Source organism: Vitis vinifera, chromosome 10 (genome assembly GCF_030704535.1).
Source record: "Vitis vinifera cultivar Pinot Noir 40024 chromosome 10, ASM3070453v1".
NCBI classification, from domain to species: Eukaryota; Viridiplantae; Streptophyta; class Magnoliopsida; order Vitales; family Vitaceae; genus Vitis; species Vitis vinifera.
In genome coordinates, this window is record NC_081814.1 from 828,519 (window position 1) to 842,923 (window position 14,405).

Consider the following 14,405-nt stretch of genomic DNA (forward strand, 5'->3'; position numbering starts at 1 on the left):
TTAGAAGAGCTTGCTTGCAAACTCTTCAATGGCCTCTCCTTTTTTAGAAGAAGAATAAGAGGATGCTGCCAGACCCTTGAGCCCGGACAAGCTTCTTCCTAGCTGTAGAGCCACCTTCGTTTCAAACAATTCCCCATTCTCTCTTCTCCCCACATCTCTTTCATTCAGATTTGACTCTATGGTCTCTTCCATCATCCGGAAGAAGCCTGCGTTGCTTCTATACATCTCAAACACCATGCCCACTTGCACGCCATGCTCCATTGTGTTCACCACGCTTGCCATGGCTCCAGCTACGACTCCTAGTGTCGCGGCCCAGGGACCGTGAGAAGATCCCACGAACGCAGTTCCACAAGCCGCTAAGCCTGTCAATAAGGGACCAGAAATGGCGAGCATCCTGTTAACTTTCAAGGCTATTTTGCCCAGCCTCAAATAGTCTTCAGTGTCCTTTCTCTTCAAAACCCCAACTACTTCTCTCATTTCTTCCTCCAACTCCACACTCCAACCATTTCCATCTGTTCTCCCACTCTGCCTGTCCTGCCTTTGCCTGTGCTCCGGCCACCATACAGCAGGCTCCACAGTTTTGGGGAATTTATCGAGCATCGCTCCTAGTAAAGGAAGCGGGAAGGCCTTGTCCAGTGACAAAACTTTCTCCATAACTTCCTCAACATCGGTACTAGTAGGAGTGCCACAAGAGAGTGTTCTTTGAATCTGGCCATGAAGCTGCTTAAACAACCTCGCGGCATTGCGCTGTTCTTCGACGAGTTGAGATGGCTGGATCTTATTCATCACCACCAGCATCCCAGTGGCTGCCAAATACATCAGAGTGGAAGAGAGCTTGAGAGCTACAAGGGGTCCTCCTACACTTGTAGCAGCAATTCCAGCCATGGTTGCAGCAGTGAGTGTGATTGCATTAATGGATGTCAAAAGAAGATGGTTCCAATTATCACGCTGCTCACCGATATTCTTGTGCATCTCCACTCTATCTGCAACAGCCTCCATGATTGCATGGAGTTTAGCAATCACCAAAGGATCAGAAACATTGCTCACAGAAGGGAAAGTACCATTAGTACTCAGCTCGTATTTCTTCTCCAAATTGCTGGTGGTTGCAGCTGTGAGACCAACCCCCATGTCCAGTACTTCCTGTAGTACCAAATTTCTAGCGGGGAGGTTCAAAGATAGGCGGCCGGGCTGGAGTTTAGGCATATTGATAGTAGCTCTTACCATTCCTCTCCGGCAACGAGACGAGGAATAAGCCACTGACGTAATAACAGCCGATGAAAATTGAAGACTCACCATGTCCACTCCTTGTACGATCTGTATGAGTTTCTTCTTGTTGCTAAGATTGGTTGATTCTAATGGGTATGTAGTGAATGGCTTAGGCTTGTAGTGAAATGTGGTGGCAATGCAACCTGGATTATATATAGGGAATGGGAGTGGACCAAGTACGCTATTCAACGTTTGAATGGTCTCATGGGTCTTGGCTTAGACCTTTTCTTGTCTTTGGTTCATTGGTGTTTCACCTCTCAATTACGCTGCTCGTCAGCTTGGGCATTGAGGCAGTACTTCATTGACTTTCAACCTGCAAAAACCAGTACAACCTTGAAATAATAAAATCAACCTTTTGCTTCTCCAATATTTCTGGGTCTGAATTCTGTAGCCATATATCGTTGATCAGCAGTGACGTAACTAAAACATGGGATTTGTTCAAAGATTACAAGTATTTTGAGCATTATCACCATTTTATGAAATTTCCAGACGTCTTTCTTTCCAATTAACATACCGTATTCCAATGAGAGAGTAGGCTTTCTTTTTGTCAATTTTTTTTAAAAAAAATTTATGACTAAATCACAAATTCAAAATAATTTATTAGTAAGGTCAATTATTATTCAAAAATAATAATGAGAAATAAAGAGATAAGTTTAGTCTTGATATTTTTTTTTCTTAAAAGCTTTATAGTTTTTTTTTATTATCTATACGTATATATTTGATTTTCTTCCTATTTCTATGACAAATGAAATAGATATTTTGAGTTTTCTATATTTTATTTTATTTTTTCCTTTTTTATGATCCTAACACAAGGTAATTAATTATCAGAAAAAAATCCCTCAATTATTATAGGTATTATATTATAATAAAATGATTGGTCTCATTAATGTTTATAATGTAATTAAGATAATTGATAATATATAGAAGAAAATGGAGAAGTTGTTGTTCTCAATGATAGTTTATTTAATAAAAGAAAACATTTTAAATATTTTTCTAACTTAGAAAACAAGTTTACAAAACTTGTACAAATTCAAAATTTAAAAAAAATAATTCTGAAAATAAAACATTTTTTCTTTAAAAAAAAAAAATTGACAAGTTTTCAATTTTTTTAAAAGAATATTTTGAGTAAGAAAAATGCTTTGGGACTTTTTCATGGTACATAAAATATATAAATACTTCTTAAGAATAAACCACCAAAACTATTTTTTATATTAAATTTCTAATCAAAATTTTGTTAATTTTGTTAATTTTTCTTTTAAAAACGATTAAGAATTACTCTTAATATCTGTTCTAAAACTGTCGGCCCTTTGTATTTGACTGGTCGCTGGACCATGGAGCGGCGGTTAGAATTTGACAGTTTGGCGGCATCCTTTAGCAAAGATGAGGTCATGGGAATAGGAGGACAGGCGCCAGTGGGCGCTGGCCCTAGTTTATTTGGTCAAAAAGTGCTACTGTTATAATCCAACATTCAGCCCTCCATGGAAATTGTCTTGAGACCTAAATGTTATGGCTTAAAGCAAGCACTAAATGCATCGTATGATCAAATTAATGGATACGTCAAGGAACAAAGTGAAAATCTATGTTGTATGTTAAGACAGGAGGTATGAATGAAATACTTAGTATTTGCCTTTAAGTTTATGATTTGATTTATACTAATAAATGTATTATTTTAATGAAAGGATTTTAGAAAGATGATGATGATTAATTTGAGATGATTGATTTAACTTGACAAGTTATTTTCTTACTTGAAGAGTTGTTTTCTTATGTTGGAAGTCATCTAATGGGATGCAAAAAAAAATTTATTTTTCAAGAGAAGCATGAAAATAATCTTCATAAGAAATTTGAACTGAATAATTAAAATCCAATGAAAACTCATTTGAATGTCAATAAAAAAATTGGTTTAAATGATAGGGAAGAAACGATTGATATGCAACAAATCTCACCAACAATAGGTTAGATATTATGTAAACAACAAATCTCTTATGAAGGCTTATGCAAAGTTCAACTTAGCCTTTCTTTGGTGCGATCATCTCGCTTGTAGATTTAGAAATATTTCCCTCAAATATGGGAAGAAAAATGTGAAAATATTTCAATTAAAAAGTAAAGAGTACGTGGGGGAGGAGGAGGGAAAACAGGGAAACTAGTATTATACCAGGCACATGCAATGATGCTGTGGAAGATGACACGGAACTGGCTCTCTATTCCTATGTATTGTTTGCAAGATTTCATATAATATTGAAGTTATACAAGGATCAAGGTGAGGGTTGCCTAACTATATTTCCTTGAAAACTTGAAGATATGATCATGGACATTACCCGGCCCATAGTAGACCATGAATACAAAGTTGTTCCAAGGTGGAGATGTCAATTATTCGATCATGACCACCTTAAATAAATAATTTAATTCGAAAATTAATTAGAATAAAACAACACGTTTGACATAAATCAGTACCCATAGTAGACCCTAGGATTTCCGGAAATTTAAGGTTCACATTTAACCCTAGAAGTCAACATGAGTGTAAAAGTACTCCATGAAATCTATATAAAAACTAGCTAGAACATTATTTCTAAATCTTGGAGTCTATTAATTAATTTTTCCTTCTTGTTGGATTCTAATTCTCAGCAATCAAAGTTCGTTAAAATTAAATGGAGTGACAACTATCTAGTGTAAAGAAAGAATCATTTGGTGGCAAACCCACCATTTACTTTGGCTTATGATAGAAGTCAGAACCTCCTCAGACTCAAAAGTACCTGCCTTATTTCAATAGAGTCCAAACGAAGGAATGATAATTTTGACCTTTTCCATGTATAGTTTACATTGTTTTTCCTCCTCCAATGGCCTCTATATATAGTATATATGGACTCGACTAACCCACCAATCCCATAAGAAAATGAAACTTTTCTGTCTCAGAAGCTGCATTTTCTTAGTTGCCATTTGGATTTTCATGCTTTCTTCACTAGAAAAAAAAAAAACTAAAGAAACTTTAGATGATAAGGAAAAAGTATCAAGTATTACATTGTTTATTATTCATGGACTTTCACTCCAAATTGACCCAGAAATACATCGGTTTTAGCTGAAAGCATATAAAACTTATTAATTTTCAGTTTTGATGAGCAGATGTGTTCAAATTGCTGTATAGAAAACCGACTAATTCAATTTCCATGGAATATTCAGACCTTTTAGCAGTCTGATTTCAATTGAATGAATGAATAAATGAATTACTAGATTGTACAGCTCTATTGTGTTTATAGACAAGGTTAGCTTACAATGATATACAAGATTTAGTGTATTATCAACAAAACTGAGGATGAACCACCACGATATTAGAAGAGCTTGCTTGCGAACTCTTCAATGGCCTCTCCTTTTTGGGAAGAAGAATAAGAGGATGCTGCCAGATCCTTGAGCCCGGACAAGCTTCTTCCTAGCTGTAGAGCCACCTTCATTTCAAACAATTCCCCATTCTCTCTTCTCCCCACATCTCTTTCATTCAGATTTGACTCTATGCTCTCTTCCATCATCCGGAAGAAGCCTGCGTTGCCTCTATACATCTCAAACACCATGCCCACTTGCCCGCCATGCTCCATTGTGTTCACCACGCTTGCCATGGCTCCAGCTACGACTCCTAGTGTCGCGGCCCAGGGACCGTGAGAAGATCCCACGAACGCAGTTCCACAAGCCGCTAAGCCTGTCAATAAGGGGCCAGAAATGGCGAGTATCTTGTTAACTTTCAAGGCTATTTTGCCCAGCCTCAAATAGTCTTCAGTGTCCTTCCTCTTCAAAACCCCAACAACTTCTCTCATTTCTTCCTCCAACTCCACACTCCAACCATTTCCATCTGTTCTCCCACTATGCCTTTCCTGTCTTTGCCTGTGCTCGGGCCACCATACAGCAGGTTCCACAGTTTCGGGGAATTTATCAAGCATCGCTCCTAGTAAAGGAAGCGGGAATGCCTTGTCCAGTGCCAAAACCTCCTCCATGGCTTCCTCAACATCGTTACTAGTAGGAGTGCCACAAGAGAGTGTTCTTTGAATCTGGCCATGAAGCTGCTTAAACAGCCTCGCGGCATTGCGCTGTTCTTCGACCAGTTGAGATGGCTGGATCTTATTCATCACCACCAACATCCCAGTGGCTGCCAAATACATGAGAGTTGAAGAGAGCTTGAGGGCCACAAGGGGTCCTCCTACACTTGTAGCAGCAATTCCAGCCATAGTTGCAGCAGTGAGTGTGATTGCATTAATGGATGTCAAAAGAAGATGGTTCCAATTATCACGCTGCTCCCCGATATTCTTGTGCATCTCCACTCTATCTGCAACAGCCTCCATCATTGCATGGAGCTTAGCAATCACCATAGGATCAGAAACATTGCTCACACGAGGCAAAGTAGTATTAGGTCTGGACTCGTATTTCTTCTCTACATGGCTGGTGGTTGCAGCTGTGAGACCAACTCCCATGTCCAGTACTTCCTGTACCAGATCTCTAGCGGGGAGCTTCAGAGATAGGCCGCCAGTCCGGAGCTTAGGCATATTGATAGTAGCTCTTATCATTCCTCTCCGGCAACAAGATAAGGAATGAGGCAATGAACCAATAACGCCTGAAGATTGAAGACTTGCCATGTTCTCTCCTCGTATGATCTGTATGAGTTTCTTCTGGTTGCTAAGATTGGGTTATTCTAACGGGCGGGTATTGAATGGCTTAGGCTTGAAGAAGTGTAGTGAAATGGGGTAGAGATGCAACCTGGATTATATATAGGGAATGGGAGTGGACCAAGTATGCTGTTCAACGTTTGAATGGGCTCATGGGTCTTGATTTAGACTGTTTCTCGTCTTCGGTTTATTGGGGGTTTCACCCTTCTATTAGGCTGCTTGTAAGCCAGAGCATTCAAGCAGTCCTCCATTGACTTTCAACCTGAAAAAACCAGTAAAACCTAGCAATGGGCAAAGACATTACAAGTATATATTTTAATTAACTGTACAAAATCTGACCGATTATGAACAATTTCCACAGCTCATTTATGACTTTTTAGAGATATTTGTCAAATGGATTGAGGTAATATATGACCAATAATTTAAATTTAAATTCGTGGTAATAGCACTAATGGGTCATGACCAGAAACAATAAAATCAACCTTTAATTTGCTTCTCCAATATTTCTGGGTTTCAATGCTGTAGCCATATATGACTTTTTTTTAAAATTATTATAACTAAATTGTTGCAAAATTTAATGAGAAATTTAAATACTTTGCACTAAAACCTCTTGTGCCTTGCTTATCACTATGACAACACTTAAATTACCTGATCTTTCCAATTGCCTTAATTTCTATTTAGTTTTTCTTAATTCATATTCTTTAGTTTGTCACTATCACCTAAAATAGTATTTTCCTATTCGAAATAATAAAATAAATCCTCCACTACTGATTTCTAATTTGAATAATTTGTAACCATGAGTTTAATAACAGTGTTATGAATGTTACCCAAACCATCCATTATAATCAGCACAAAAATAAAAATCCTTGAATAACAAAGGCTATAATAATATTTGTTGGGAAAAAAACTAGAACCTTTGAATAATTCAGATATAAAAACTTAAGAGTTTAAGATCTTCTATTGTGGAATTACCCAAAAGAGGGATTTGCAATTTATGTATTCTTTCATTGGAAAATAATTGATCAATACAAGCAAAAAGCATTCAATCACATACATTGACATGCCATTTATATAAAAAATAAAAATTAAAATCACTTACAAAGTTTGTCAAAGACTTTGGGAAACCTAAAAATTTTAGGGTCAGAAACCATAAAACTAAAATTCATAAAATTTGAAAAATTAGATATATAATTTTACTTTATAGTTACTATCTTTTGAAACTTATACCAATAGAACCTACATCTATTCTCACATCTATGACACAATACATTCATGCTTCTTAGTAGACTCCTCAACACTTTAAAGAGATACCATTCTAATACTTCAAACCCAAAGAATTTTGATTTTTTTTTTGTTTTTTTTTTTCTTTTTGTTTGACAATGTTAAAGGTAAAAAATAATGGCATAAATTTTAGGCACATCAGTTCAAAATCATTGAATACCAAACATATGTATAAGGGATAAACCCTAGTGGACTTGGACTCAAATTAAAAATAACATTTTACCAAAAAAAAAAATCGAAAACTTGAATTTGGAAAATGGTAGAAACCGGGTTAGTTATTGTTCAAAGACTTGAGCGCTATTCAAAGGCAGTTAACTACTATCCCTGAGGGTGCTTAAGTGCTCTCTCAAAAATTTCTTTTTCAATTAAATTTTTATGCCCAATTTTTCTTTTCTTTTCTTTTTTCCTTTTTTTTGTGATAATCTTTCAATTGAAATTCATTTTTATACTTAATTTTTATATAATTCTACTATATGCCTTATATAAGTCATTGACTTTTTCATAACCCAATAATACTTGTCTAAAAGCATATAAAGTCTTAATCTACCAACATAACTAAATAACCTAATACACTAATAGAAACAAGTTTAAGAGAACCGATTAATTCTTTTTCATCCTTTGAGTAATTAAATAGACATGTAAATTAACTAAGAAATATCAAGCAAATAAAATAGGAAAAATAAGTCAACAAGATTTACAAAATTTAAGAGATTAGTTTTATGTAGAAAATAATCTAATGTGAAAAAAGAAAAAAAGAAAAAAAACTCATTAGTTGCAATCCACTCAAATCCTCTATTAATAAAAAAATTATGGGGTAAAATTAATTCAAAAAAAAGAAAAACTAGAGACTATCATTCATTAGCTACTCATTCAAAGGTAGATTTCAACAAATATCATTAAATTCAAAAGTTTGCATCTTTTCAATGTACAAGCAATAAAAAGAGAATAAACAATTTATGATTCAAATTGATGAAAACATAACTTAGATCACTACCAATAATATATGGAAATTTTAAGATTAGAATACGTAAAGATTAACAATCGGATCTTATGTTATTCATATGAGAAAAACTCCTAATAACAGAGATTAAAATATCATATATCAAAGGATTAATTGATATTTTTTAGATTTTATCAATCTTATGGCGACTTTAATGTTATGTCACAATCTCTCTCTCTCTCTCATGTTAGATTGAGTAGATGCCACAACCTCCACAAAATATATATATATATATATATATATATATATATATATATATATATATATATATATATATATATATATATTTGGTATGACCCCTTCCAATGTGAAGGTTGTGGTACCTACTCACTCTTCTTTCTTTTTCTCTCCCTCTCTCTTATTTTTAAGTTTGAATGAGTACCACAACCTCCACATGGACAGGGGCCACGCCAACTTCTATCTATAAATAAATAAGAGAGAGAATCCAATGGTAAGAAATCAATACACTACCAAATTGAAAATAATAAAGAGATTTACCTATTTCAAGTGCTCAATTCTTACTTGAAATTACGAGGGATTTTAGATTTTCACCAAAAATTATAAGAAAACTTATATACCTAGAATTATAACGTTAAATGGTTCACAATTTATAAAAAAAGATAAAAATTACAATAAAGGATTGATCAGTCATCAAGTAGGCAGTCAAACTGTGAGCAAATTTTAACAGCACTCATATCACTATATATTTAAATCGATTACTTTATATTACAATCAATCCACAAATTGACCAAAAATACGTACTCTTAGTGGTCCACACTATTTAGTCACCTTCAAAGAGCTGGTGAGGTACCCCACAGTACTCCATCACATCTAATGGTTTGATGATATTTAATATTTAAATTTTGGAACCAAACATATTCTAAGAAATGCCTTTTTTTTAAGACATAATTTGACTTCTTCTTTTTTTTTTAAACTAGATCCATCATCCTCGGCTGTTGCCAAACAGTACTAAAAGCAGATCTCCTTTTGGGCATTTCAATTATATATTTGAACAATGCAAAGGGATGATAATATAATTATGTTACCAGTTCTTCACTTTTGAGTAAATAAATGGGAATGGTGAGGACAAAGGGATAATGTCTGCACATCGACAAGCCACCCCACAATTTCTTCTCTTTTGGTTATATTCTTGATTGCATTTTCGCCAAAGTTCACATCACATAAATTTATCATTAATTAAATGAAAGGTAATCATAGAAAATGTAGCCATAATTACGACCTTAATACCTCTTGGATATGGCAAAAGATCGCATGGCAAATTTTAGGCCCCAAAGGTCAACAGAGGATTGTGTACACCCTATAAAAATCTTTTTAAAAACTGACAACTAACACAGAATTCATACCTCTTGGAGTCTATTTAATGGAGTGACAACTATCTACTGTAAAGAGAATCATTTGGTAGCAAACCCATCGTTGACTCTGGCTCTTATGATAAAAGTTAGTGTCTCCTCGACTCACAGATATCTGTCTTATTTCAATAGAGTTCAAACAAGGAATGATAATTTTGACCTTTTCCATGTGTGGATCATTAATTGCGTAGTTTGTCTTCTTCCAATGACTTCTATGCATATAATGGATTCTAATAGCCAACCAACCCCGTAAGAAAATGAAATTTTCAACCTCAGGAGCTGCATTTTCTTAGTTGTCATTTGGATTTTCATGCTTTCTTGCAGTAGAAAGAAAACCAAAGAAACTTTATGATAAAGAAAAACGATGAATTATCACAGTGACCCAGAAAATACATCAGTTTTAGCAGAAAGCATATTTTCTCAATTTTCAGTTTTGGTGAGTGTTGTGTTCAAATTGCTGTATAGAAAATGGACTAATTCAATTTCCATGGAATATTCAGACCTTTACCAGTCTGATTTCAATTGAATGAATGAATAAATGAACAAATGAATTACTAGATTGTACAGCTCTATCGTGTTTATAGACAAGGTTAGCTTACAATGATATACAAGATTTAGTGTATTATCAACAAAACTGAGGATGAACCACCACGATATTAGAAGAGCTTGCTTGCGAACTCTTCAATGGCCTCTCCTTTTTTAGAAGAAGAACAAGAGGATGCTGCCAGACCCTTGAGCCCGGACAAGCTTCTTCCTAGCTGTAGAGCCACCTTCATTTCGAACAATTCCCCGTTCTCTCTTCTCCCCACATCTCTTTCATTCAGATTTGACTCTATGCTCTCTTCCATCAGCCGGAAGAAGCCTGCGTTGCTTCTATACATCTCAAACACCATGCCCACTTGCCCGCCATGCTCCATTGTGTTCACCACGCTTGCCATGGCTCCAGCCACGACTCCTAGTGTCGCGGCCCAGGGACCGTGAGAAGATCCCACGAACGCAGTTCCACAAGCCGCTAAGCCTGTCAATAAGGGACCAGAAATGGCGAGCATCCTATTAACTTTCAAGGCTATTTTGCCCAGCCTCAAATAGTCTTCAGTGTCCTTTCTCTTCAAAACCCCAACTACTTCTCTCATTTCTTCCTCCAACTCCACACTCCAACCATTTCCATCTGTTCTCCCACTCTGCCTGTCCTGCCTTTGCCTGTGCTCCGGCCACCATACAGCAGGCTCCACAGTTTTGGGGAATTTATCGAGCATCGCTCCTAGTAAAGGAAGCGGGAAGGCCTTGTCCAGTGACAAAACTTTCTCCATAACTTCCTCAACATCGGTACTAGTAGGAGTGCCACAAGAGAGTGTTCTTTGAATCTGGCCATGAAGCTGCTTAAACAACCTCGCGGCATTGCGCTGTTCTTCGACGAGTTGAGATGGCTGGATCTTATTCATCACCACCAACATCCCAGTGGCTGCCAAATACATGAGAGTTGAAGAGATCTTGAGCGCTACAAGGGGTCCTCCTACACTTGTAGCAGCAATTCCAGCCATGGTTGCAGCAGTGAGTGTGATTGCATTAATGGATGTCAAAAGAAGATGGTTCCAATTATCACGCTGCTCCCCGATATTCTTGTGCATCTCCACTCTATCTGCCACAGCCTCCATGATTGCATGGAGTTTAGCAATCACCGAAGGATCAGAAACATTGCTCACAGAAGGGAAAATACCATTAGTACTCGGCTCGTGTTTCTTCTCCAAATTGCTGGTGGTTGCAGCTGTGAGACCAACTCCCATGTCCAGTACTTCCTGTAGTACCAAATCTCTAGCGGGGAGGTTCAAAGATAGGCGGCCGGGCTGGAGTTTAGGCATATTGATAGTAGCTCTTATCATTCCTCTCCGGCAACGAGATGAGGAATAAGCCACTGACGTAATAACAGCCGATGAAAATTGAAGACTCACCATGTCCTCTCCTTTTGTGATCTGTATGAGCGTCTTCTTGTTGCTAAGATTGGTAAATTCTATTGGATATGTATTCAGTGGCTTAGGCTTGAAGAAGTGTAGTGAAATGAGGAAGAGATGCAACCTGGATTATATATAGGGAATGGGAGTGGACCAAGTATGCTGTTCAACGTTTGAATGGTCTCATGGGTCTTGGCTTAGACTCTTTCTTGTCTTCGGTTTATTGGTGTTTCACCCTTCAATTAATGAGGCTGCTTGTAGGCTAGGGCATTGAGGCAGTCCTCCATTGACTTTCAACCTGCAAAAACCAGTAATTAAGAGTTCAAAATCCCAATGAGTATGAACAATTCCTTCAGCTCATTATCTCTCTTTTTAGAGATACTTGTCAAATGTTTTTAAGGTGATATATGACGAAGAATTTAAATTTAAATTCCCAATGATGGGTCATGACCAGAAATAGTAAAATCAACCTTTTGCTTCTTCAATATTTCTGGGTCTGAATTCTGTAGCCATATATCGTTGATCAGCAGATAAATTTGACATAACTAAAACATGGGATTTGTTCGAAGATTACAAGCAGTTTGAGCATTATCACCATTTTATGAAATTTCCAGACGTCTTTCTTTCCGATTAACGTACCGTGTTCCAATGAGAGAATGGGCATTCTTTTTCTCAATTTTTTTTTTTTTAAATTTTATGACTAGATCACAAATTCAAAACAATTCATTGGTAGGTCAATAATTATTCCAAAAAAAAAAAAAGAGAAATTTAAAGCTTTCGTTTGGGTCTTAAAAAGTTTGTGTGAAAGTACAGTAGGCATAATGGACTGACGAAAGGAAAAGAAAAAAAATTGTAATGAAAACAAGGGGATGAAAAGTTTAATCTTAATAATTTTTTTTCTTTTAAGTTTTATAGTTTTTTTAATTTATATGTATATATTTGATTTTCTTCCTATTTCCATGACAAATGAAATTGAGATTTTGAATTTTCTATATTTGTTTTCTAACTTAAAAAACAAGTTTACAAAACTTTCAAAAAATCAATTTTTAAAAAAATTATTTTGGAAAGAAAATGTTTTTTCTTAAAAAAAAAAAAGTTTGACATGTTTTTATTTTTTTTAAAGAATATTTTGAGTAAGAAAAATGTTTTGTGACCTTTTTCATTGAACATAAAATAGATAAATACTTCTTAAGAATAAATCATCAAAACTATTTTTCTAATATTAAATTTCTAATCAGAATTTTGTTGATTTTTTCTTTAAAAATGATTAAAAATTAGGTGATGTTTATTTTTTGATGGAATAGAAAAAGGAAAATATTTGATTTTTTTTATTCGATTAAACTAATATAATTAAACTAAATTTATTGATAATAAATTCATCTTAATCATATTAATTAATATATAAGATATTTTTAATTAAATAAAAAAAATCAAATATTTTAATTTTTTATATACGACCAAAATACAAACTTCGCTACTTTCAACCTCTGTTCTAAAATCTATCAGCCTTTTTATTTGACTTGTCGTTGGACAATGGAGCGGCGGTTAGAATTTGACAGTTTGGCGGCATCCTTTAGCAAAGATGAGGTCATGGGAATTGGAGGACAGGCGCCAGTGGGAGCTGGCCCTAGTTTATTTGGTCAGAAAGTGCTACTGTTTTAATCCAACATTCAGCCCTCCATGGAATTTGATCGGAGACCCAAAACTGAACCATTCCTCATAAGTCATAACCATTTCCAGCTTTTTAGCCCGGATGAAGGGTGTAAACACAACACAAAAAAGAAATAGCTTTTTATTCTCATGTTGTGGTTGTCGCTTTCACCAGGAAGCAATTTGTTTGATTACAATCTGCTTTGCCTGTACTAAAGATGGACCCATAAATATAGTCGAGATTACACACACATTCAGTTCAAAGGTTAATAACCCCTACAGAAACTTTGGACTTTGTAGAGATCATAGTCTTGTGCTGTGTCACATAGAATGTAGTCCTAGCTGGGAGTATTGATCATTTGAGATGGGTGGCCTTTGGTTCATTCACTTAGGCTTTCTCTTAGGAATGTGTTTTCGACTCTTTTAGGAAGTACACCTTAAAGTCATGTATTAGTGGGTTAGTGTTAGTAGGTTAGCGGTTAATTTATTTAGGAGTTTGTTAGAGTTTGATTGTTTATTAAGTAAATTAATGAATAAAAAGTCAGTCTAATTCAATTAGGCTTCTTGCTTGTTTATACAATGTTTCTGAGAGCTCGATCTATTTTATTTTTATTTCTTACTTCCTAACTATTATAGATAAGACAACTTTTTTTGGATTATCATTTGATGCTAGAGTCAAATTAATCAGAAGGCAAACAATGTTGGTCCTACCCTAACTCAGTCTACCATATCCCACCTTTTCAAGGAAGTGGATATGATGTTTGAAGCATGAAGATGAGGACTCTCTTTATTTTCTAAGATTTATGGGAGCTTGTGGATGATAGGTGTGAAGAAGAGGAGATTTCTCAATGGGCTATTAGAGGTGTACGAAACAAAAATGTTAAGGCGTTGTTTTTTATCCAATAAGCAATTTCAAGAAACTATATTTCCTCAAATTTATACAACAACAAAGTCTAAATAAGAATGCTTTGCAAATAAGATATTAAGACACAACTAAGGCACAAATCATTAAATTTCAAACTCTTTGTATAAAGTTTGAAACCTCACTCATAAAAGATTTTGCCAAAAAAAAATATCAGAAGCATTGTCTATCTTCAGGAGATTCAAGATCGCGTCGAAAAGTACAATGGTTTTCCCTTGAAGATTTTGTGAAGAGATCATGCATGGTGATGAATTTTGTTTTAATGAGTTTGATAAATTTTGTAAAGATTATGATAATTGGAGGCAGTTAACAACCAACTACACT

The 14,405-nt window shown here is 35.3% G+C and overlaps 3 protein-coding genes across 3 annotated transcripts; all 3 read right to left on the minus strand.

Annotated features, from left to right (window-relative positions):
- Positions 1 to 1,296, minus strand: LOC100264114 (probable F-box protein At4g22030). Its single transcript, XM_002263279.2, has one exon. The coding sequence runs from the start codon at positions 1,294 to 1,296 to the stop codon at positions 1 to 3; it is 1,296 nt and encodes a 431-aa protein (XP_002263315.1).
- A 3,134-nt stretch (positions 1,297 to 4,430) lies between these two features.
- On the minus strand, positions 4,431 to 5,977 carry LOC100241831 (probable F-box protein At4g22030). The gene has a single exon (XM_003632904.4). The coding sequence runs from the start codon at positions 5,877 to 5,879 to the stop codon at positions 4,590 to 4,592; it is 1,290 nt and encodes a 429-aa protein (XP_003632952.1). The 5' UTR covers positions 5,880 to 5,977; the 3' UTR covers positions 4,431 to 4,589.
- Positions 5,978 to 10,042: 4,065 nt separating this feature from the next.
- LOC100246962 (probable F-box protein At4g22030) lies at positions 10,043 to 11,645 on the minus strand. The gene has a single exon (XM_002263217.4). It carries the CDS (start codon positions 11,510 to 11,512, stop codon positions 10,217 to 10,219), a length of 1,296 nt encoding a protein of 431 aa, XP_002263253.1. The 5' UTR covers positions 11,513 to 11,645; the 3' UTR covers positions 10,043 to 10,216.
- Between the last annotated feature and the right edge of the window lie 2,760 nt (positions 11,646 to 14,405).